Source organism: Pinus tabuliformis, chromosome Q (genome assembly GCF_031772625.1).
Source record: "Pinus tabuliformis cultivar Carrire ecotype Pingquan chromosome Q, CPIR1, whole genome shotgun sequence".
NCBI classification, from domain to species: domain Eukaryota; kingdom Viridiplantae; phylum Streptophyta; class Pinopsida; order Pinales; family Pinaceae; genus Pinus; species Pinus tabuliformis.
In genome coordinates, this window is record NC_142296.1 from 294,872,694 (window position 1) to 294,891,748 (window position 19,055).

A 19,055-nucleotide genomic window follows, 5' to 3' on the forward strand; every position below is an offset into this window, starting at 1 on the left:
GGATTTATTTTGATTATGGACAAATTGTCAAGTCAGCCAGCAGCTTATGTAGGCTCAGAAGCCCAACAATCATGTCTATTCAACCTCTACGTTTTAGTATAAATAGAAGAGGACTTCAAGTCATTTCAACACACACTTGGGATCTCTTCCTCTCTCTACTTGTCTTTGGGTTTTAGTAGTAGGAGGTATCCTAAGGGATAACGCTGCCTTGATCCAGAGGGCAAAAAGCCGGAACTGCTGGAAACGGTGGAAATGCCAGAAAAGTTGGAAATGTCGGAACTGCCAGAAATGCCGAAAATGCCAGAAAAGTCGGAAATACTGGAACTTTCGGAAATGCTGGAACTGCAGGAAATGACGGAACTTCCGGAAAAGCCGGAACTGTTGGAAAAGCTGAAAAAGTCGGAACTGTTGGAAAAGCTGAAAAAGTCGGAACTGTCAGAACTGCCGGAAAAGCCGGAACTGTTGAAAAAGCCAGAATTGCTGAAAAAGCCGGAACTATCAGAATTTCTGGAACTGCTAGAAAAGCTGGAAAAGCCGGAACTGCCGGAAAAGCCGGAATTGCTGAAAAAGTCGGAACTGCTGGAAAAGCCGGAATTGCTGAAAAAGTTGGAACTGCCGGAAAAGTCGGAAAATTTGAAACTGCTGGAACTGCCAGGAACAGCTGGAATTGCTAGAACTGCCGGGAACAGCCGGAATTGCCAAAACTGCCAGGAACTGACGGAATAGCCGTAGCATCTGTCTCCGAAAGAGAGCAACATGCAAGGGATAGCTAACTAACATTGGGACAGTTGTATGGTACTTAGCAGCAAATACACCAAGCATGCAATGTTACAGCTAGCATGGAAGGGACAACTAACATGCAACAACAAGCATGCTAAGGACAACAAACATGCTAGGGACAACAAGCAAGCAAGGTGTAGCCAACACATAGGTCAGGATGGCAACATGGTGTAGCAATGGCACATAATGAAGTACAGTGATGGGTACAGTCATGAATAATGAAGCGTGATGAGACGCATCATAGTGATGATGGGTGCAACATGGTGCAGCGTGGTGAGGTGCAACATGATGACGAAATGAAGCACAATGATAGGTGAAGGAGTCACCTTGGAGAATCAGTTGAAGCAGCATGTCTTCAACTGATCTCATGTATCATCTTCCTAGAGATGATCTATGCTCTTATCTAGATAAGTCAAAGTGTTGACTTTTGTTGTTAATGTACTATCTCTCTCTCTCTCTCTACTAAAATATTGAAGAACATATAAGAAGAATTAATCAAGGGTTTCCCCACATTGGGGTTTTTCCCCGGCTAGTGCCACATCTTGTGTCCTCTTGCCTTGGCATGTCTTCTGCGATTTATATTTATGTTCTATCTGCAGTTTACTTTAATGTTGATGTGAAAATCTAGAAAAGATATTGAGCTAACTATGAAAATTGAAATAAATTTCTCTAGCATAGAACATACCTAAAATTAACATGGTATCGTAGCTGAGGTGAAGACAATGCCCAAGCAAGAGTGGAAGAGCAATCACCAAAGACAGTAAAGGACAAAAGGATCAATGGATTCCTCATCCCTCTTCAAATTCACTGAGGGTGAAGTCGAAGCAGAGAATATTATCAGAATGGCGCAGTAGAAGTTTCTGATGGCCTACCTAAAGATCACTTCATTGGGAATTTCGGATCTAAGGGTGGAAGGAAAGGCGGATGCCTTGGTTGCAATAAGTTCGGCCATTATGCGAAGGAGTGTCTAAATTGCAAAGACACATCTCTTGATGAAGATAACAATCATTCCAGGGACATCTTCAATGATCAAAGGAATGGCAAGTAATGCTAGTCATCAAGGAAATGGTTGACTTTTTCAAAGAAAGCAAGTAACCCCAGGTATGAAGAATCAAATGTTGTTTCTGATAAGATAAAGAAGAATTATCTTGTATTGGTCCTCTCCTTCAGATTCTTTGGGAATCTGGCTTATTGATTGTAGGGCTTCAAGGCACTTCATCAGATAGATGGGTGCACTCTCTAATTTGGGAGAGACGGAAACAATCGTCAGATTATACTTGGAGCCGATGCCACCTATCCTGGAAAGGGTGTAGGGAATGTTATCCCTCAATTGAATGAGGGTAACTCAATTCATTTACAGAATCTATTTTATGCACCTGATCGCAAGAAGAACCTGATGTCCATTTCAGCAATGGAAGTCAAAGGTTTCAGGGTGGCACTCATCGATGGAAAGGTACGTGTTTGAAAATAGAATTTTCAAAGATGTTTTTGAGTTCAGGGTTGTATCAAGTTGCAGGAAGTCCAATGGGGACCATGTCCATTAACACATAGCACCGAAGGTCTTTGAGTCAGATGGTGACAGGGATGCCTGAATTCAAAAAGAGCATGAACGTACATGTCCGAGATGTACCGAAGGAAAATCTTACAAGGCGACCATTCCCCTCATGTAGCAGGTCCACAGGTTTGGAACAACCCGAGGGGTTTGAGATTGATGATTAGGAATCTCACTTATGTAGGTGGAAGAAAGCCCTCTATGGCTTGAAGCAAAACTCCCCGGGCATAGTATGAGAGGATTGATAGTTGTCAAATGAAGCTGAGATTCACTAGGAGTGAAACCGATCCAAACCATTACCTGAAGGTTGTGGATGATACACCTCTCATACCGACACCTTATGAGGACGACCTATTTCTGACAGGTGCAACCCCTCTCATTTGAAGAAGTAAGAGGGAGTTGGATTCCGAATGTGGAATGATAAACTGCAAGCCTATGACTACCTCGAGGATCTTAACTTTCAGAAGTTATATGGTAGTGATGTCGGACTAGATATGGGAAATGCCTCCAAGTTTCATAAACTCATTCGCGTTGATGTTCTTGGTGAACTTCCATCCGGACATATGTTTTTCAGTTAGCATGGTCAGCTCATATTTGGTTGAGCCTCACTGGATTGGTGCCAAGAATCTTCTAAGATATCTTCAGGGCACAATCTCTCATGGATTGAGATACACTACTAGAAATATGAAACAACATGATTATTCGAATGCTAAGTGGGCAAGCAGTATGGAGGATCACTAGAGAACTTCTCAGTGCTGGTTCTCTTTGGATTTTGCTTCGATATCATGGATGAGCAGGAAGCAGAAGTTGGTTGCTATAAGCACCGCCGAGACCGAATACATAGCTACGAGTATGATCTCGTGTGAAGCTGCATGGTTGCAGAAGCTCTTAAGTGAGCTGTTTGTACACATGATGAATACCACTGTGATTCTCTGTGACAACCAGAAGTGGGATTCGATTATTGAGGAATCCCGTATTCGATAATTGCTCTAACAGATATACATCAGATACTGCCTTATCTAGGATATGGTAAGTCGATGAGCAAGGAGGCTCCATCGCATTGAGACTGATGTACAGGTCGCTGACATTTTGTCAAAGCCCCAGGGAAAGGTCAAATCTGTGACTTTCCCAAACGAATTGGAGTCATTGAGAGACCTTCTATAAGGGTCCTGCATGTTGCATGCATTGAGCTCTGGGAGCTCTGGGGGGGTTTGGGGTACTTACTGAAGCAACATACGACCATAGGGTGACTCACCCTCCCCTGGTGGTGCGCTATGACCAGGATGATTCGTTCTTCGTGGCGACTGTGGAATAGGATGATTCATTCTCCTGTGGGCCAGGATAATTCGTTCTCCGTGGAAACTGTGGAACAAGATGATTCGTTCTCTTGTGGGCCAGGATGATTTGTTCTTCATGGCGACTGTGGAATAGGATGATTCATTCTCCTGTGGGCCATAATGATTTGTTCTCCGTGGCCACTGTGGAACAGGATGATTCGTTCTCCTGTGGGCCAGGATGATTCGTTCTCCGTGGCGACTGTGGAACATGATGATTCGTTCTCCTGTGGGCCAGGATGATTCGTTCTCTGTGGCGACTGTGGAACAGGATGATTCATTCTCCTGTGGACCAGGATGATTCGTTCTCCATGGCGACTGTGGAACATGATGATTTGTTCTCCTGTGGGCCAGGATGATTTGTTCTCCGTGGTGACTATGGAATAGGATGATTCATTCTCCTGTGGGCCAGGATGATTCCTTCTCCGTGGCATCCACTAGCAGGATGTTTCGTTCTTCTGTTGAGGCATCCTACCCATGCAGTTTGGGACTCATGGGAAGTACCTCTCATCTGATCAATGAGTAGGGAAATGAGGATAGGGACCATAGTAGTTCTATCGATGGACGCATCATTGTATCTATCGTACTCCGTATGCTAGGATGACCTTCATTGATCCGGGATCAATGAAATTGACTTCGGGTCAGTAGAGAATGATATGAGACATTCTCGATCAATTCTTCTTCTTCATGGTTCCGCAGAACAGAGCAGAGCAAAGCATAGTAGAGCAGAGCAGTGTAGGGCACTGAGGGCAGAGATAGCACCGTTGGACATATGAATCAGCGTATGGAGTTCTCCCTAGTTGAGAGGGAGTTTTAAAATTGGCAACTAGGGCCAAACTCCTTGTGGGTCATATTATTTATGGCAGCTAATATTTTTCTTGGATCCCTCTCATTGAGAGGTGTAGGATTGATCTAAAGATCATCCGATTCCGATAAGTATTTATGAAGATATGAATTTATTTTGATTATGGACAAATTGCCAAGTCAGCTAGCAACTTATGTAGGTTCAGAATCCCAACAGTCATGTCTATTCAACCTCTACGTTTTAGTATAAATAGAAGAGGACTTCAAGTCATTTCAACACACACTTGGGATCTCTTCCTCTCTCTACTTGTCTTTGGGTTTTAGTAGGAGGAGAGATCCTAATGGATAACGTTGCCCTGATCCAGAGGGCAAAAAGCCGGAATTGCCAAAAAGCTGGAAATGCCAAAAAAATTGGAATTGCCGGAAAAGCTAGAACTCTCGAAACTATCGGAAAAGCTGAAAATGCCAGAAAAGCCAGAAAAGCCGAAACTATTGGAAAAGCGGAACTACCGGAAAAGCCGAAAAAGTAGGAACTATCGGAACTGCTAGAAAAGCCGGAACTGCTTGAAAAATCGGAAAAGTCGGAACTGCCGGAAAAGCCGGAAAATCCAGAACTGCCGGAACTGTCGGGAATAGCTGGAATTGCCAGAACTGTGGGGAACAGCCGGAACTGCCAGCGCTGCCAGGAACAGTCGGAACTGCTAGAACTGCCGGAACAGCTGGAGCATCTGTCTTCGAAAGAGAGCAGCATGCAAGGGATAACTAACTAACATTGGGACAGTTGTATGGTACTTAGCAGCAAATACAACAAGCATGCAACAACAAGCATGCTAGGGACAACAAGCAAGCAAGGTGCAACCAACACATAAGTCAGGATGGCAACATGGTGCAATAATGGCACATAATGCAGTACAGTGATGGGTACAATCATGATTAATGAAGTGCGATGAGATGCATCATAGTGATGATGGGTGCAACATGGTGCAACGCGGTGAGGTGCAGCATGATGACGAAATGCAGCACAACGATAGGTGAAGGAGTCACCTTGGAGAATCAGTTGAAGCAGCATGTCTTCAACTAATCTCATGTATCATCTTCTTAGAGATGATCTATGCTCTTATTTAGATAAGTCAAAGTGTTGACTTCTGTTGTAAATGTACTATCTCTCTCTCTCTTTGTGCTGAACTATTGAAGAACATATAAGAAGAATTGATCAAAGGTTTCCCCACATTGGGGTTTGTCCCTGGTTAGTGCCACATCTTATGTCCTCTTGTCTTGGCTTGTCTTCTGCGATTTATATTTATGTTATATCTACAGTTTACTTTAATGCTGATGTGATTGCTAATCTGGAAAAGATATTGAGCTAATTGTGAAAATTGAAATAAATTGCTCTAGCATAGAACATACCTAAAATTAACAAGGGGAAAATCTATGTGTATATGTGTTTTATGTGTTATGCTCTTGCATTTTTTATTTTTGTGTTTTAGAATTCGTATGCAGGTAATTTCTGTACAGGGTTAAAACCTACAATGCTTTTATTCAGGAACACTGACCACATGCTCCACTTTTGTAGTTTTCTTTGGCATATATTTTTGCAATGACTATTTACTTGGCTTGTGACAGAGCTCGAGATGCAGATCTCAACAACCCACGATCTATTGCCCATTCCTTTTGCAATGGGTACAAAAATATGTGTGCTTGTTCCTTGGAAAGAATGACTTTAAATCTTGAAAAGGTTCTTTGATTTTGTCTCAAGAAGCGTGTCCATTTTCTGAACCATTAACTTATGCTCTTCACACTTAGCCACACAATGATCTATGGAAAAAGGTACAAGGAAACATATTTTGTATCTTCTTATTTAAATGATCATCGAAAGAATATACATGCGACTTATACATTTTCTAGTTGTCCTTTGGACTGAGACTTCGACGAGGAGAATTCAATTTGGCTCTTCTCTTAAAGTGCTCAACTCTTGGTGGAGACAACTTATCACCATCATTACCATTATTATTTGTTGCATCATTAATTAGAAAGAGTCCCTTTGACACAAACTCAATATTTGACGATTTTCTTGCTTCAACAATTTTGGAGCATTCTCCAATTTCTTCGTGAGTATATCCAAATCCTTCATTCTAAGGTTGTCTCGTTACCTCAATAGAATTGATGATGCCTTTACCATTGACTCCAAGTCCCCTTCCATTCTAAGCCATCTTGGTTTACAACTTCATACCAATCCCCTTGGTATGCTTCTCAAAAGTTGCAAAAGATGCATCATTATCATTAACAAAAGATATAGAAAATGAAGTTTTTTTTACCACCTCTAGCCCTTGTTCATCTGCTTGAATTTTAATCATCTCTTCTACCTTTTATGTTATAGAAGAAGGTGGTATATTGAGATTCAAGAAAACCACTCTTGCTGCGTTGCACATAGGAAGTGTTATTCAACTGGAAAAAGGTGCAACCATCAGTGTTATCTTGATAAAGTCCATATCCTGTATACTTTCCATGACCACAACCCTGTTTGATCTTGGAGGGACTTTTTATTGTTTCAATGGCCAAACATTCATCAATTTGATCTTCAAGAGTATTTTGTAACTAAATATGTATTTGCCTTTTCTCGTTCTTTACAAATTCAAGCAATCTGCTCAAATTGAAATTCTCCATTCTAAGGGATGAGTTAATTCCCTCCAGTTATTGGAGTCTATTTTGGAGATATTGGCTTTTTCCTTCCAATATCTTCATCTTCTTTCGCAACTCGTTTCTTTCACTGTTTTCATTATAAAATTCCTCTACCATTTTCTTCATGGTTAAGAAATCTTGAAAAAATTTCGAGTCTTGATAAACATTTTCCAGGAAAGAATCAAAATGCAACATTTTGCATCAAAGGAAATTACCTTCTCCTTGCTTGAACTAAAACTGGAAAATCAATCAAACCCATTATGCCAAAATATCAAATGCTCTGATACCAACTAATCTGAAAACTGGAGGGCATAAAACTTGCAAAAGTCTTTTTACTTGATTGTAAGAGGTTGTGAAATTTAGTTACATAATTGTCACATAATCATAAAAATGTAAATTAAGATGCACAATAAAGAGCTTATTAAAATCATGAACAAAGAGAAACATGAAGCATCAAGACTGAGATGATAATAGAGTTTTCCCAAAAAACTCTTGCACGGGGCTACGTCTCTGGATTTTCCTCCAAAGGTCAAATCGCTATATTGTCTTCTTCAATAAAGGGTGAATGTATACGATGCTTTACAAAAAGGACTAACTCCCAAACTACCTTCTACTACCAAAGAGATTTCAAGGCCAACGCATTGCATACATTTCTTCAATACCTCATAAAGACCTCTTGTCTTGAGCTCTCAAGGCTTTCTAAAACAAGATTCTCTCTCCACAACTAACTCTCCAAAAAATATCTCAAACAAGATCCTCTTTCAAAGAGTACATAAGAGGGATTTCTAACTTTCAAATATCCCTAAACAAAGGAGAGGATATCTCCTTAGATCAGAGAGAATCACTCTTTAAATCCATTAAAAGAGGATCTATGAGATTTTTTAGGATAAAATATCTCAACTCTACCAAACTTGAACCTTATCCAAAATCCAAGGGATTTGAATCCCATTAAACACTCAACTCCTCATTAAAATTAGAAACTGATTTGAGGTGGATTTTCTCACAAAATCAATTTCCCTTTTACAACATTAAATGGGAAATACTCGATCACATTGAACATTTTATGCTCATAAGAAATATTAATCATGAAATCTAAATAATTTCACCTTTACGAATATTCCCTTGAACTTTTCTTTGGGTTGGTACTCTTTGGAAGCTGGTGACAAGATCCTCCTGGATCAAATACCTTGGGATGTTATGGTAGCTACCAAGGCTATGCATGAGATGGAACTAAATGGATAAGTTTCTTAGAGGGTGAGAAACACCTTCAGCAGGGGGGATGATGGGCCTCATTAATAGGTAAATAATAAGGCCCATCTGGCCTTCCTTCTGCCTATATTTACCTCTTTCTTTGCATTTAATGACATATTTTTTTACTATTATGTGTTTATTAAGAAGACTAGAGGATGATTGTCATATTTTTTAATGAGTACATTTATTATGCAGCTATACGTTGGAGGTAGTTGGAGGAGATGTAGGAGGCCTTTTGCCTACATTTACTCACCTACAACTTGACTTGCTCCCTGAATTTACTCACCCACAGTTAGAAGATCCACTAACAGATGATGCACTCAAGGATTGTGAGGATCTCAGGGATCTAGATCTATCTTTCTAGGGATTTTTGGAGGGAGGAAGTCCTCTTTCCAAGGAGGATTCCCCTCATTCATTTTTGTATAAATAAGGTGAGGATCTCAGGGAGCTAGATCCTTCTTTCTAGGGATTTTTGGAGGGAGGAAGTCCTCTTTCCAAGGAGGATTCCCCTCATTCATTTTTGTATAAATAAGGAAGCCCAAGGGCTCAATGGGATTCGAAATTTTGAAGCAAATAATGACTACTAAGGGCTAAGAGCTTGATCTTGTCATTTTCATTTATTTTCATCATGTACTTGAACATTATTTTATATTAATGAGAAATTTTATGTTATCTTCCATATGAGATTGTTCTAGAGGGTTGAGTCCCTTTGGGTAAGGGCCCAAACCAGAGGCTCTAGTCCCTCTCATGTGTATTTTACTTATGCATTTTTTCCTAGCAACATTTTCTTCCTTTCCTAACAAGATTTGTTTATAAAAATTACTTGTGCAGGTCTATCTACGACCTCTCTTTTGGAAAGTGTGGTTGAGGATAATGCATTGGCAAGCCAAAAATATATAGTTGCTTTATTTTGTAGTTGTTATTAGTACTCTCCATGTATCCCTATTTTTTGCAAGCTAGTGATTGGTTAATAGTTTTCTTTGAGCACATGAAGTATAAACTCTTGTGGATGTAGGTCTAGTGTAGACTACAATATAGGTTATATTTCAATGCAATAGTTATATTTTAAATAAAATTCAACTCATCATAATTACATCATTTTAATTTTCTGCAATTTACATTATTAATTGTTGTATGAGTTTGGAAAGATTAAATAATTTTTTGTCGTGTGCATGTAATATTGATGATTTGCAGGGTTAGAATTGTCATTCTCACTTCTTATTCCACCACCATCTCCCTTCCTTCAACCTCAACAACTCCCTCAAAACACTTTTCACAAAGAGTACATTTCTGGTTTATTTAAGGCCACTGTGAGCATTGGTTTTTGTGCAAGATGGGCCCTTGAGGGGTACTAAGCTTGACAAAGGCCTCATACAACCTTAATATACCCTCCATTTCCCTTAACCACATTCATATAACCTTTTTCACCCCCAGAATGCTCACAGATTCAATCCTATAGCAAAACAAGGCAATCTTGTAGCATCCTGTAGCACCGTGTAAACTTGAACAAATTTTCCCTTGAAGCTTGGTTTTTGCCTTATGGCCTTGAATAATTTCCCTTAGGCTCTGAAACCATGATTGAGGAAGACTAAATAACACTTGGGACTTTCCTTTTTCTCAATGGATTACATTGCAACAATTAGGGTTAGTGGATAAATTTATGAATTGGATAACTTAGTGATGATTTTCTTGATTGCCTCATGAAGTATTTAATGGATTACGTCACTAGATCTAATCTCTTTAGAATGTAGCGATAATATTGATTACATGCTCTTTTTATTTATGCAAGGTAGATTAGGTTGATCGTCTTTGTTCTATGCTTCTTAAGCTAAGGTTTCTATTTTGAGCATTGTTATTTCCATTCCATATACTAGGTTTCCTTTTAATGCAACATTTACATTCTTCAAATAAATTAATGTTTACATTTTTGCAAGTAGTATAGAATTTACATTCCTGCAAGTAGTGTAGACTTTACATTTTTACAAATAGGTTAGCATTTACATTTGAGAAAATAACATCCATCTTTGCAAATATGGTGACATTTCCATTTCAATAAAGCATATTAGAACTTTTCCTTTATGCAATTTCTTTCCTTGCAAATCTAGATTCAGTTGATAGAGTGGTATTTGTATACCTTGGTCTAGTCCATTGCTTCAAAGTGACTTGAGTAGAGCTTAGCCTACTATGCATACAACACTATCACCTCTTAAGTTTATATGAACCTTGGGTTGATAATTAAAGTTGGTAGCCTTGGGAATTGCAACACTCTTGTTACAATATTGAGTCTCGTCACTATTAATGTACTACTATAAGGCTTTGGAAAACTTACATGTTTCATAGATATTGGAATGGTAGGCTTCTAAATTTTCTTTGAGATCAAACCATGGATCGAAAGCTAATTCCTTTGACTATACCAATCCAATAAGGAGTGCAAAATGCAAGAAAATGAGAATAATAACTTAATAACCTTAGTTATGGTGAATACTTCAAAGTTAATGTTCATAGCATGCCACATTTACACCATGCTACGTTTTTTGGTATTAAATTAATGTCATTTTGTTACTTAATGTACCACTTTCCACCTTTTACTATGTCGACATCCCTTCTAGATCCAATGGCCCAAACTTCTTTGATTTGATGGCCCACATGTGAATCGAGCTCCCACTAGCACAGGGTTTTAAAATGGATTTGTGTTGCGATGACATCCAATGCCCATGATTTCTCTAATCCAAAAACTCAACAATGTATCATGCCCCAATTAGCACAAACGCTAAAACTGACTTGCACCCTCGATGAAATCCAACAACCCTAGTTAATCGTGATTAATGGCCACCATCACCCATTAGAATCCAACCTGCTCGGTGGTTAACACTACCTAAAATACTACTACCTTCCATGCCCAATGAAATCCAACGATCCACCATCGTTTAGGCTCAAGAGTCAACGACCTTATTTTTTCCACCTACCCTGTCATGTCTGACTGTCACCTCATCAATTATGCCACCGTGAATATTAATTTATGTGATTTCCATATCCATAATATGTACAAATATGTATATGTATGTGTGTGTGTGTGTGTGTTTCTTTTGAATTTGGTGGTTATACCCCACCTCATTGTTGTTCCCCACTAATTTAAAAATTGTGATCACCAATAAAAATCCATGGCTCACAACGATTTCCTCCCCCCCCGCCACCTCGTGATGTTAGCAAGAGGGGTGGGTTGAGGCACACCCTGGATTCCAAAACAAAATTTATAATAGCGAAATATTCACTTGCAAATATCCACAATTCTTGTACATTGTGCGGGGGAGGGAGAGATATCCCCATAACGTCATCGAGAGGGGTGGGGGCGCAATTGCAATTCTGTTACCTCCACAAAAATCTAAGGCTCTGATGGGAATTCCACTGTGAGCTATTGGTAATTTTATTTTATGGACAAACATAGATTAGCCATATGGAGCCTCCTTGTAACGCCCCCTCCCACATTTATCCACTTTTAAAAGCTCTCAAGGGTAAACATGAGTTGATAGTTACTATGACATGACCTGACCTCCCTAATTGTGGAAGTAGGGCCTACAAACCGGAAGCTTACTCATACCTCTCAGGAACACCATATCACTCAAAGGTCAATACACAACTTCTAATGATCAGATATTGACATGGAACTTCTTTTTCACAAGCCTAATACCCCAACCACACCCACAACACATCATGCATTCAATTATGAGGCTTCAACCACACCCATACGTTTGTCTCCATGTGGTTCTGGCCAAAATTTCCCAGTTCTGTGCATGTGGTGGCGAGATCTATGCCAATTTTTCAGGCTAACCTTCCAGCCACTACCCAGAACTTTCCAAAACTTTTCAGAGCTAGGTATAAGATGATGACAATTCTAAAAATTTACTAGGGTTGGACCTTGCCCAAAACATGCCTAATAAATGATAGAACTTTCATCAAACATATGATAAAAATAGAAACTATAGGTCATGAATACATATATGATCATAAACTTATGAACTTCATCTGAGAATAATCAAGAAGGCTCAATGCCCTCTCAAGATATCTGCAACAACACTTGTTAGCTTATGCATTCATCAACCATTTAATCAGTTATCAAATAATGAACATGATCCATACTAAGAGCACATAACCATGTGTAAGGACCAGTTTCTCTACTATATATATATATATATATATATATATATCTATTTTTTTTTTAAATAATTCACAATGAAATACAACTAGAAGAGAAAAACGTTGGGAATTCAAATTTATTCAGCATTGTCTAACACATTCCCGAAATTCATTTCACTGAACATATCATAAAATTTACATACATTTAACTAAGACCATAAAGCAATCATACAAAATAATATTGCAACACATATGTACCGTTCACCAAAAGATGAGACTCCACTTGATTTGCTGTTACTTGTATTCCCTTGTTGTCGGTCACCTCCAAGAGTGAATGACGACGTACTTGATCCAAATGCGATGACTCACCGGTTAACCTCCTAGCCTACTCCTTGGGTACTCTTTTTCCTCGCAGACCCCCGAGCTACAATGAGGTTGTACAATGGAGGAATGCATTAGCTGGTAGAGGAGAGCACTCCTTGGCTCAAGAGTCCCCTCTCTAAAATCCTCTACCTCACCAAACTCACTATAGTTTCGTAATCACTGCTCTGACATCGTCTCATCCATCCAACCATAGGGTCCCCAAAAGTCCCTTCTCCCATGGCTTGTCCCTTATTTTATAGGAGTCCTCATAGGTGACACTTGGCATGTCATGCATAATTAATTTTTTTTTTTATAATTCAATTGTTTGATTATTCACCCACCTATGTGTCACTATCTCATCAAGGGTCTCCAAAATAATTTACTTAAATTTTAATTTAAAACTAATATTTTCCTCACCTCAACAAGATTCCTCTTTCTTCTCCTAGTTGCCTCTTGATCCCCCTTGTTACTCCTTAATTTGTGTTCGTTACTAAAGTCAATTAATGAGTCAAGATTTGATCCCCTATCTACTCCCTAATTTAACTCCAGTTATCGCTTAGATGGATATTCTTATGTTGGTTGTTGCCACATGGAGGTTCTCTACATTTCTCTAAAATTTAATTTATTAATCTTATTTTAATTCACCATCCTCTTCTCTTAATTAGGTTTAACTATTTTAGGATTAATCTTTATCATTACAATTATGTCCCTCTTTCCCCTTTTTACCTAATTAAACTACATAATCTACCTAATATTTTCCAACATGGGGAGGGTAGAGTTTTTAAGATAAAATATTTTATTTCTTCCCATGATCCTCTTAACCCAAGTTTTATTTTTTATTTAATTACCTCGGTTTCTAACCTCATTTTCCCTTGATGTAAATTTACCTAGTTTTCATTTCTTGATTATATTTACTAATTTATTTATTTTTAATGATTCGAAGGGTGCCAAGTTTGGTCATGCCCTTCAAGAACTTCCCTTGAAGTTCCAAGGGTGCCACACCTAATAGTTTATTTGTGATGCCAAGGGTGCCAAGTTGGTCATGCCCTTCTAGAAATTCCCTTGAAGTTCAAAGGGTGCCACACCACTTTCCCTTCAAGCATTTAGTGATTACGAGGGGAAAGTATAGGTGCAACGACATGGACCACTATCATCTCTTATGTTATCTGCTATAGTGAGACTAATGGTGTTGGGTATCAAGGAATCCGCCTTGATGTGCGCCCCCTGGTAAAATCCTCATGAGCGACCCAACTTTGGGACCTGCCCTCATGGCATCGTGATCTTCAAGGCAAAGGTGTTTCAACCTTTCCAGCCCAAGTCACGGTGGGAGTGCTAGTAGGTGAGATTAGGGACACTGTCCCACCCCTCCCATGTAGTTCCATCCACTCGTACAACCCCATCACCCATATGTGAGTCATTCGGCCAAGCAACTAATTTGTGGCTACAACCATTAACATATCGTCAGAATATAGATAAACATATATAGCAAGTTTCAAAATCGACTTAGAATTTCAAAGATAAAATAATATAGATTTTCATCAAACCATGTGTCACCAACTTGTCATATGCGAGTGCCTCTGCTAGTTTCTTGCCATACTCAATAATCATCAGTAACAAGGTTTCTCAGTGTTAGTCATGATCATAATAGCATCACTAACATCACCTAGTTATTTGCAATCATTGCTCATTGTGAACCAGAACTAATGCAAGTAGGTAACATGGGGGCACATTCATCATGGCTATCATCATCATAACATCAATGGAAACATACCTATCCATCAAAGCTATTATCATCATGATATCAATAGAGAGCATACATATCCATAAATGCTACAATCATCATAATACCAATAGATACATACATAACCATTAATGCTATCTTCATCATAATATCAATGGAGAACATACATAAACATCACAACCACTAATATCACAACCACTAATAATAGAGTCATATGTCCGGATCCTCAACCTGAGGTCCTCAAAGAATAAAGTGTGGGCCTTAGGGCTAAATAAATGTTAATGACATATCATTGCCAGTCAACTAGAGCAGGGCACTACATACACCCCCTCTTAATAATGGACTTCGTCTCGAAGTCCTTGGAATAGGTAAGGAAAATGGTGACGCATCTCTTTGGTGTCCTCCAAAGTAGTTATCAGAGTTCCATCAAGATGGCGCCATTTGAGTTCTTATATGGAAGACCCTGCAGAACACCTCTCAGTTGGGACCGACTAGAGGACCGAGTATTAATGGGACCAGAAGTGGTGCAAGAGATGGAAGAACAATTGACTATGATTAGGAGAAGGCTAAAAGAAGCACAAGATCGACAAAAGAGCTATGCTTATGCTCATCAGGTAGACCAAAGCTATGAAGTGGGGAATAGGGTGTTCTTGAGAGTAGGGCCCCAAAAAAACTCTATAAAATTTGGAAAGGGAGAAAATTTGTCTCCACGGTTTGTGGGACCTTTTGAAATCTTAGAAAGGAAAGGGTCAGTGGCATATAGGCTTGGGTCGGTGGCATATAGGCTTGCCTTACCTCCATCTTTAGCACGTATGCATGACGTGTTTCGTGTTTCTATTTTACGTAATCATATTTCAAATCATTTGCATGTTACTGACTTTGGTCATTTGCAGCACCAAGCTTGTTTGAATTTGAATTTACAATGATTGGTAATCACATAATAATAATAAGCACAAAAAAACAGGTTATATCTTAAAAATAGTTTTAGGATTCATGTTGGTGAATCATGCTAGCCATAGCTGATCAATTATGAATCACTAACAATTAGTTTGAAATGATTCTTCCTTCATTATCCATACTAGTGATTCTCTTTTAAAAATAAAAATAAAAAAATCCCCCACCCCTCATATTTGGCTATCAATGCAGCACCTTTGTGTAAACCAAAGATATTCATAGTAAGGAATTACATTTTCACTTGTAACTTACTAGTCTTCCACCAAGTCAATATTAGTGTTTCTTAGACAAGAAATACTCAAATGTGACCTCTTACCAAGAATTTTCTCTTGCTAATGAATTTGATCATATTTTTATTATTCTCATGCTCTTCAATACTTGTTGTTTATAATTCTTTATAACTAAATTCTATTTATTTTAATTTTTTAAGTTGGTCTAATATATATCATTTTCCTTTTACTTTTGTCTATTTAATGTTTCTAACATGGTTGCTCTTAGAATTTTAGTTTCATTTTAAATCTAAATGAAACAAACATGTTTTATTATTTTAGTTTAACATTTTATTGACTTTTAAAAATTAAACATATTAATCAACAATATTTATATTAATTTGCATACTAAAATATTTCATAAAATTACTTTTACATATAAAACTCCAAACCATCATTCAATAAAATTAAACATATTACTTAACAATATTCCTATTACATTACATATTAAACAAAACAACAAAAAAAACATATTACTTAACAATATTCCTATTACATTACACAAAAAAATCATAACCATGTATCACTTTATTTATCATCATTCAATAAAATTAAACATACTACTCATTACATACTAACAAAAATATTTCATAAACATAACTTTTGCTCATAAACTTCCAACTCTCGTTCAACAATGTTCATGTAAACTTTCATTAAATAAGCATTTAAACTAACAAATATATTTCTTAAATTTCTATAACTTCTGCAAATAAACTTCCAAGCCATCATTTTCAACAACCTTCATATAAACTTTAAATAAACATTTAACAACCTTCATGGAAGCTTCCTTTAAATAAAATTTGGGCTAAATAAAAGTTCCGTTGACCACATTAGGGATTCTGCACTACATACCGAAAGACAAATTCCGAAGCACTTCAAAAGTAATTATATGGACACACTAAAATCTCTTTTTCTATTTTTAACATTATCTAGACCTAAAGTTCAATATATGATTGCATGAGTACATGAATACACTTACATGAACGCAAATGCAAAATATCTAGAGATATATTGATATCTCCACCTCTCCTCATCCGGTCTTCTTCGTTGCTTTAGCCATGTTTCCATATGCGTTTTTTTTTTTCACTCATTGTTCAAAACCTTGTAATGTGCCTGCAACATCATCTAGCCATTTGCAAACCAGGTTTGGTCTCAAACCAACCAAAGGTTATTTTATTTCTTCCTTATATTGTATCTTTTATTCAATCTATTTCCTCTCAGCACTTGCTCATGCTTTGCATTTAGCCTCCTAAGAAAACTGCATAAACGTTTGATATGTAACCTTTTGGAATCAATCTATAAACCATTATTTGGAATGGCTCAGAAATTCATCTAGATGAATAATGTCTTGGCCTCGAAACATTCAAAAGATATTTTATTTGACTATGTAGAACATTATGTTTATAATCAAATATTCTCTATGTAACGTCTAGTCTTCAATGCAATGCACCGATTATCCATTCCTTTAAAAGTATAGGACATCAAATCCGGAGGGTTCTTCATTTACACTTTATTGCAGTGTAGGAAATAACTTATGAATAGAACCTCTGAGTTCTACATACAATTACAAATATAACATGCATGAATCATAACAATATAAACAACGTCGATGAATAATCATTTATAGTTGCACAGAAATAAAACCATAAATGCAATGACATCAATCTCATGAATTCACACCATAATACAATGCTTATCTTGAAAAATAATTTTATAATTTCCTTTTTATATTAGGCGGGTGAGATTATTTTTATTTACTTAATTTAAATGGATAATTATATTTCATCATCATCTCTCGCTTTCTGAACTGTTGGGCTGAACCAAAGTTCTAAATTGACATTAAAGGGAAAAGATTTTGATGTAACAAGGAGAATGAAAATCGTGGACAGTGTTAATTCATAAGTAGGTAAATTTCTAAATAGCCATCACGAAACAAAATCAGAACGGCAATATTGGATTTCTCAAATCAAATTTTTCTCATATTCCTGAATTCGCCCGGAGCATTATTGAAAATGGACATTATTTTATGTTTTTGAGAACAAAAAAATGAATCTGGGAACTGTTTCTTTTTTAAAGAACAAATAAAAATATGGCGCAAATGGGTTATACGTGTCAATCAACGTGGGTTATACAAAAGAAGATCTGATGCTGCTTAGCAATTTTGTAGGCCACTCATTCTTGCACTTCCAGTTCAACATCAGTTCAAGAAACCCTTTATCTTGAATATCTAATATCACTACTAGATTTGATGAAAGCATAGGTGTCTTTCAAGGGTTAAGCCGTGTGTTTTCAAGCCTGCCTCTCCAAAGCTCAGAGAACTGACAAGTGGAAAGTGGGACGAGATTAGCACCATTATTCGAATCTATCGTTCGTTTGGGGTGGCCTCTAATCCAAATTTGATTGGGGCAGTAAGCCGTTGTGAGAACATTGTCGAGGTTGAAAGCTTGCAGAAGCCGCCAGAGCCGAATCTGCCCAATGAAGACAATGGTGAAATTAAGGATCCCAAGTTTCAAGTTATCGACAGTGGCAGTGACTTAGAAGAGGATGATCTGAAATCTGCATTTGGCAAAAGACGGAGGGATAGAAAAACTGCACCTTTACAAAGGCTCACAACTATGCAGCGTGTCTATGTTGGTCGACTGATTAAGATGCATGGAAATGACTACCAGGCTATGTCAAGGGACTTGAAACTGAATGCAATGCAACATTCAGTTGCAGCTCTCCAGAAATTGTGCAACAGATTTCGTGCTTACGAAAAACTGTAACGTTGCATAAGAGACAAGCATATTGGAGCTAAGAAGATTTGGTGATCTGTCTTCATTTAGTTGCATATTGACATTGTCTTTACATGTCATAAGTTGGTGATTAACTACTTTTCAACTTCATTGTTGCAAGGCTCGATCTTTGATCGATCTAAAGGCACAGCTGCTTTTTATGCTTGCCTTGTAAGCTGGCATTTGGTAAGATCTTAGCCTTTTTCTAAAGACCGTATATATATATCTATATCTATATATATATATATATATATATATATATATATATATATATATATATATATATATCAAGGGAAGCAATCACATGGACCACCATAGTCACTGGGTATGCTCAGAATGGACCTGTAGAGGAAGCCTTAAAACTATTTGGGTGGATGCAGAGAGCACGAATGAGATTGAATGAATTCACATTTGCCAGCG

The 19,055-nt window shown here is 37.8% G+C and overlaps 1 protein-coding gene across 1 annotated transcript; it reads left to right on the forward strand.

Annotated features, from left to right (window-relative positions):
- The first annotated feature begins 252 nt into the window (after positions 1-252).
- On the forward strand, positions 253-18,838 carry LOC149219386 (uncharacterized). Its single transcript, XM_089386810.1, has 2 exons — positions 253-515; positions 18,122-18,838. The coding sequence occupies exons 1-2, from the start codon at positions 253-255 to the stop codon at positions 18,624-18,626; spliced, it is 768 nt and encodes a 255-aa protein (XP_089242936.1). The 3' UTR covers positions 18,627-18,838.
- The last annotated feature ends 217 nt before the right edge of the window (positions 18,839-19,055 follow it).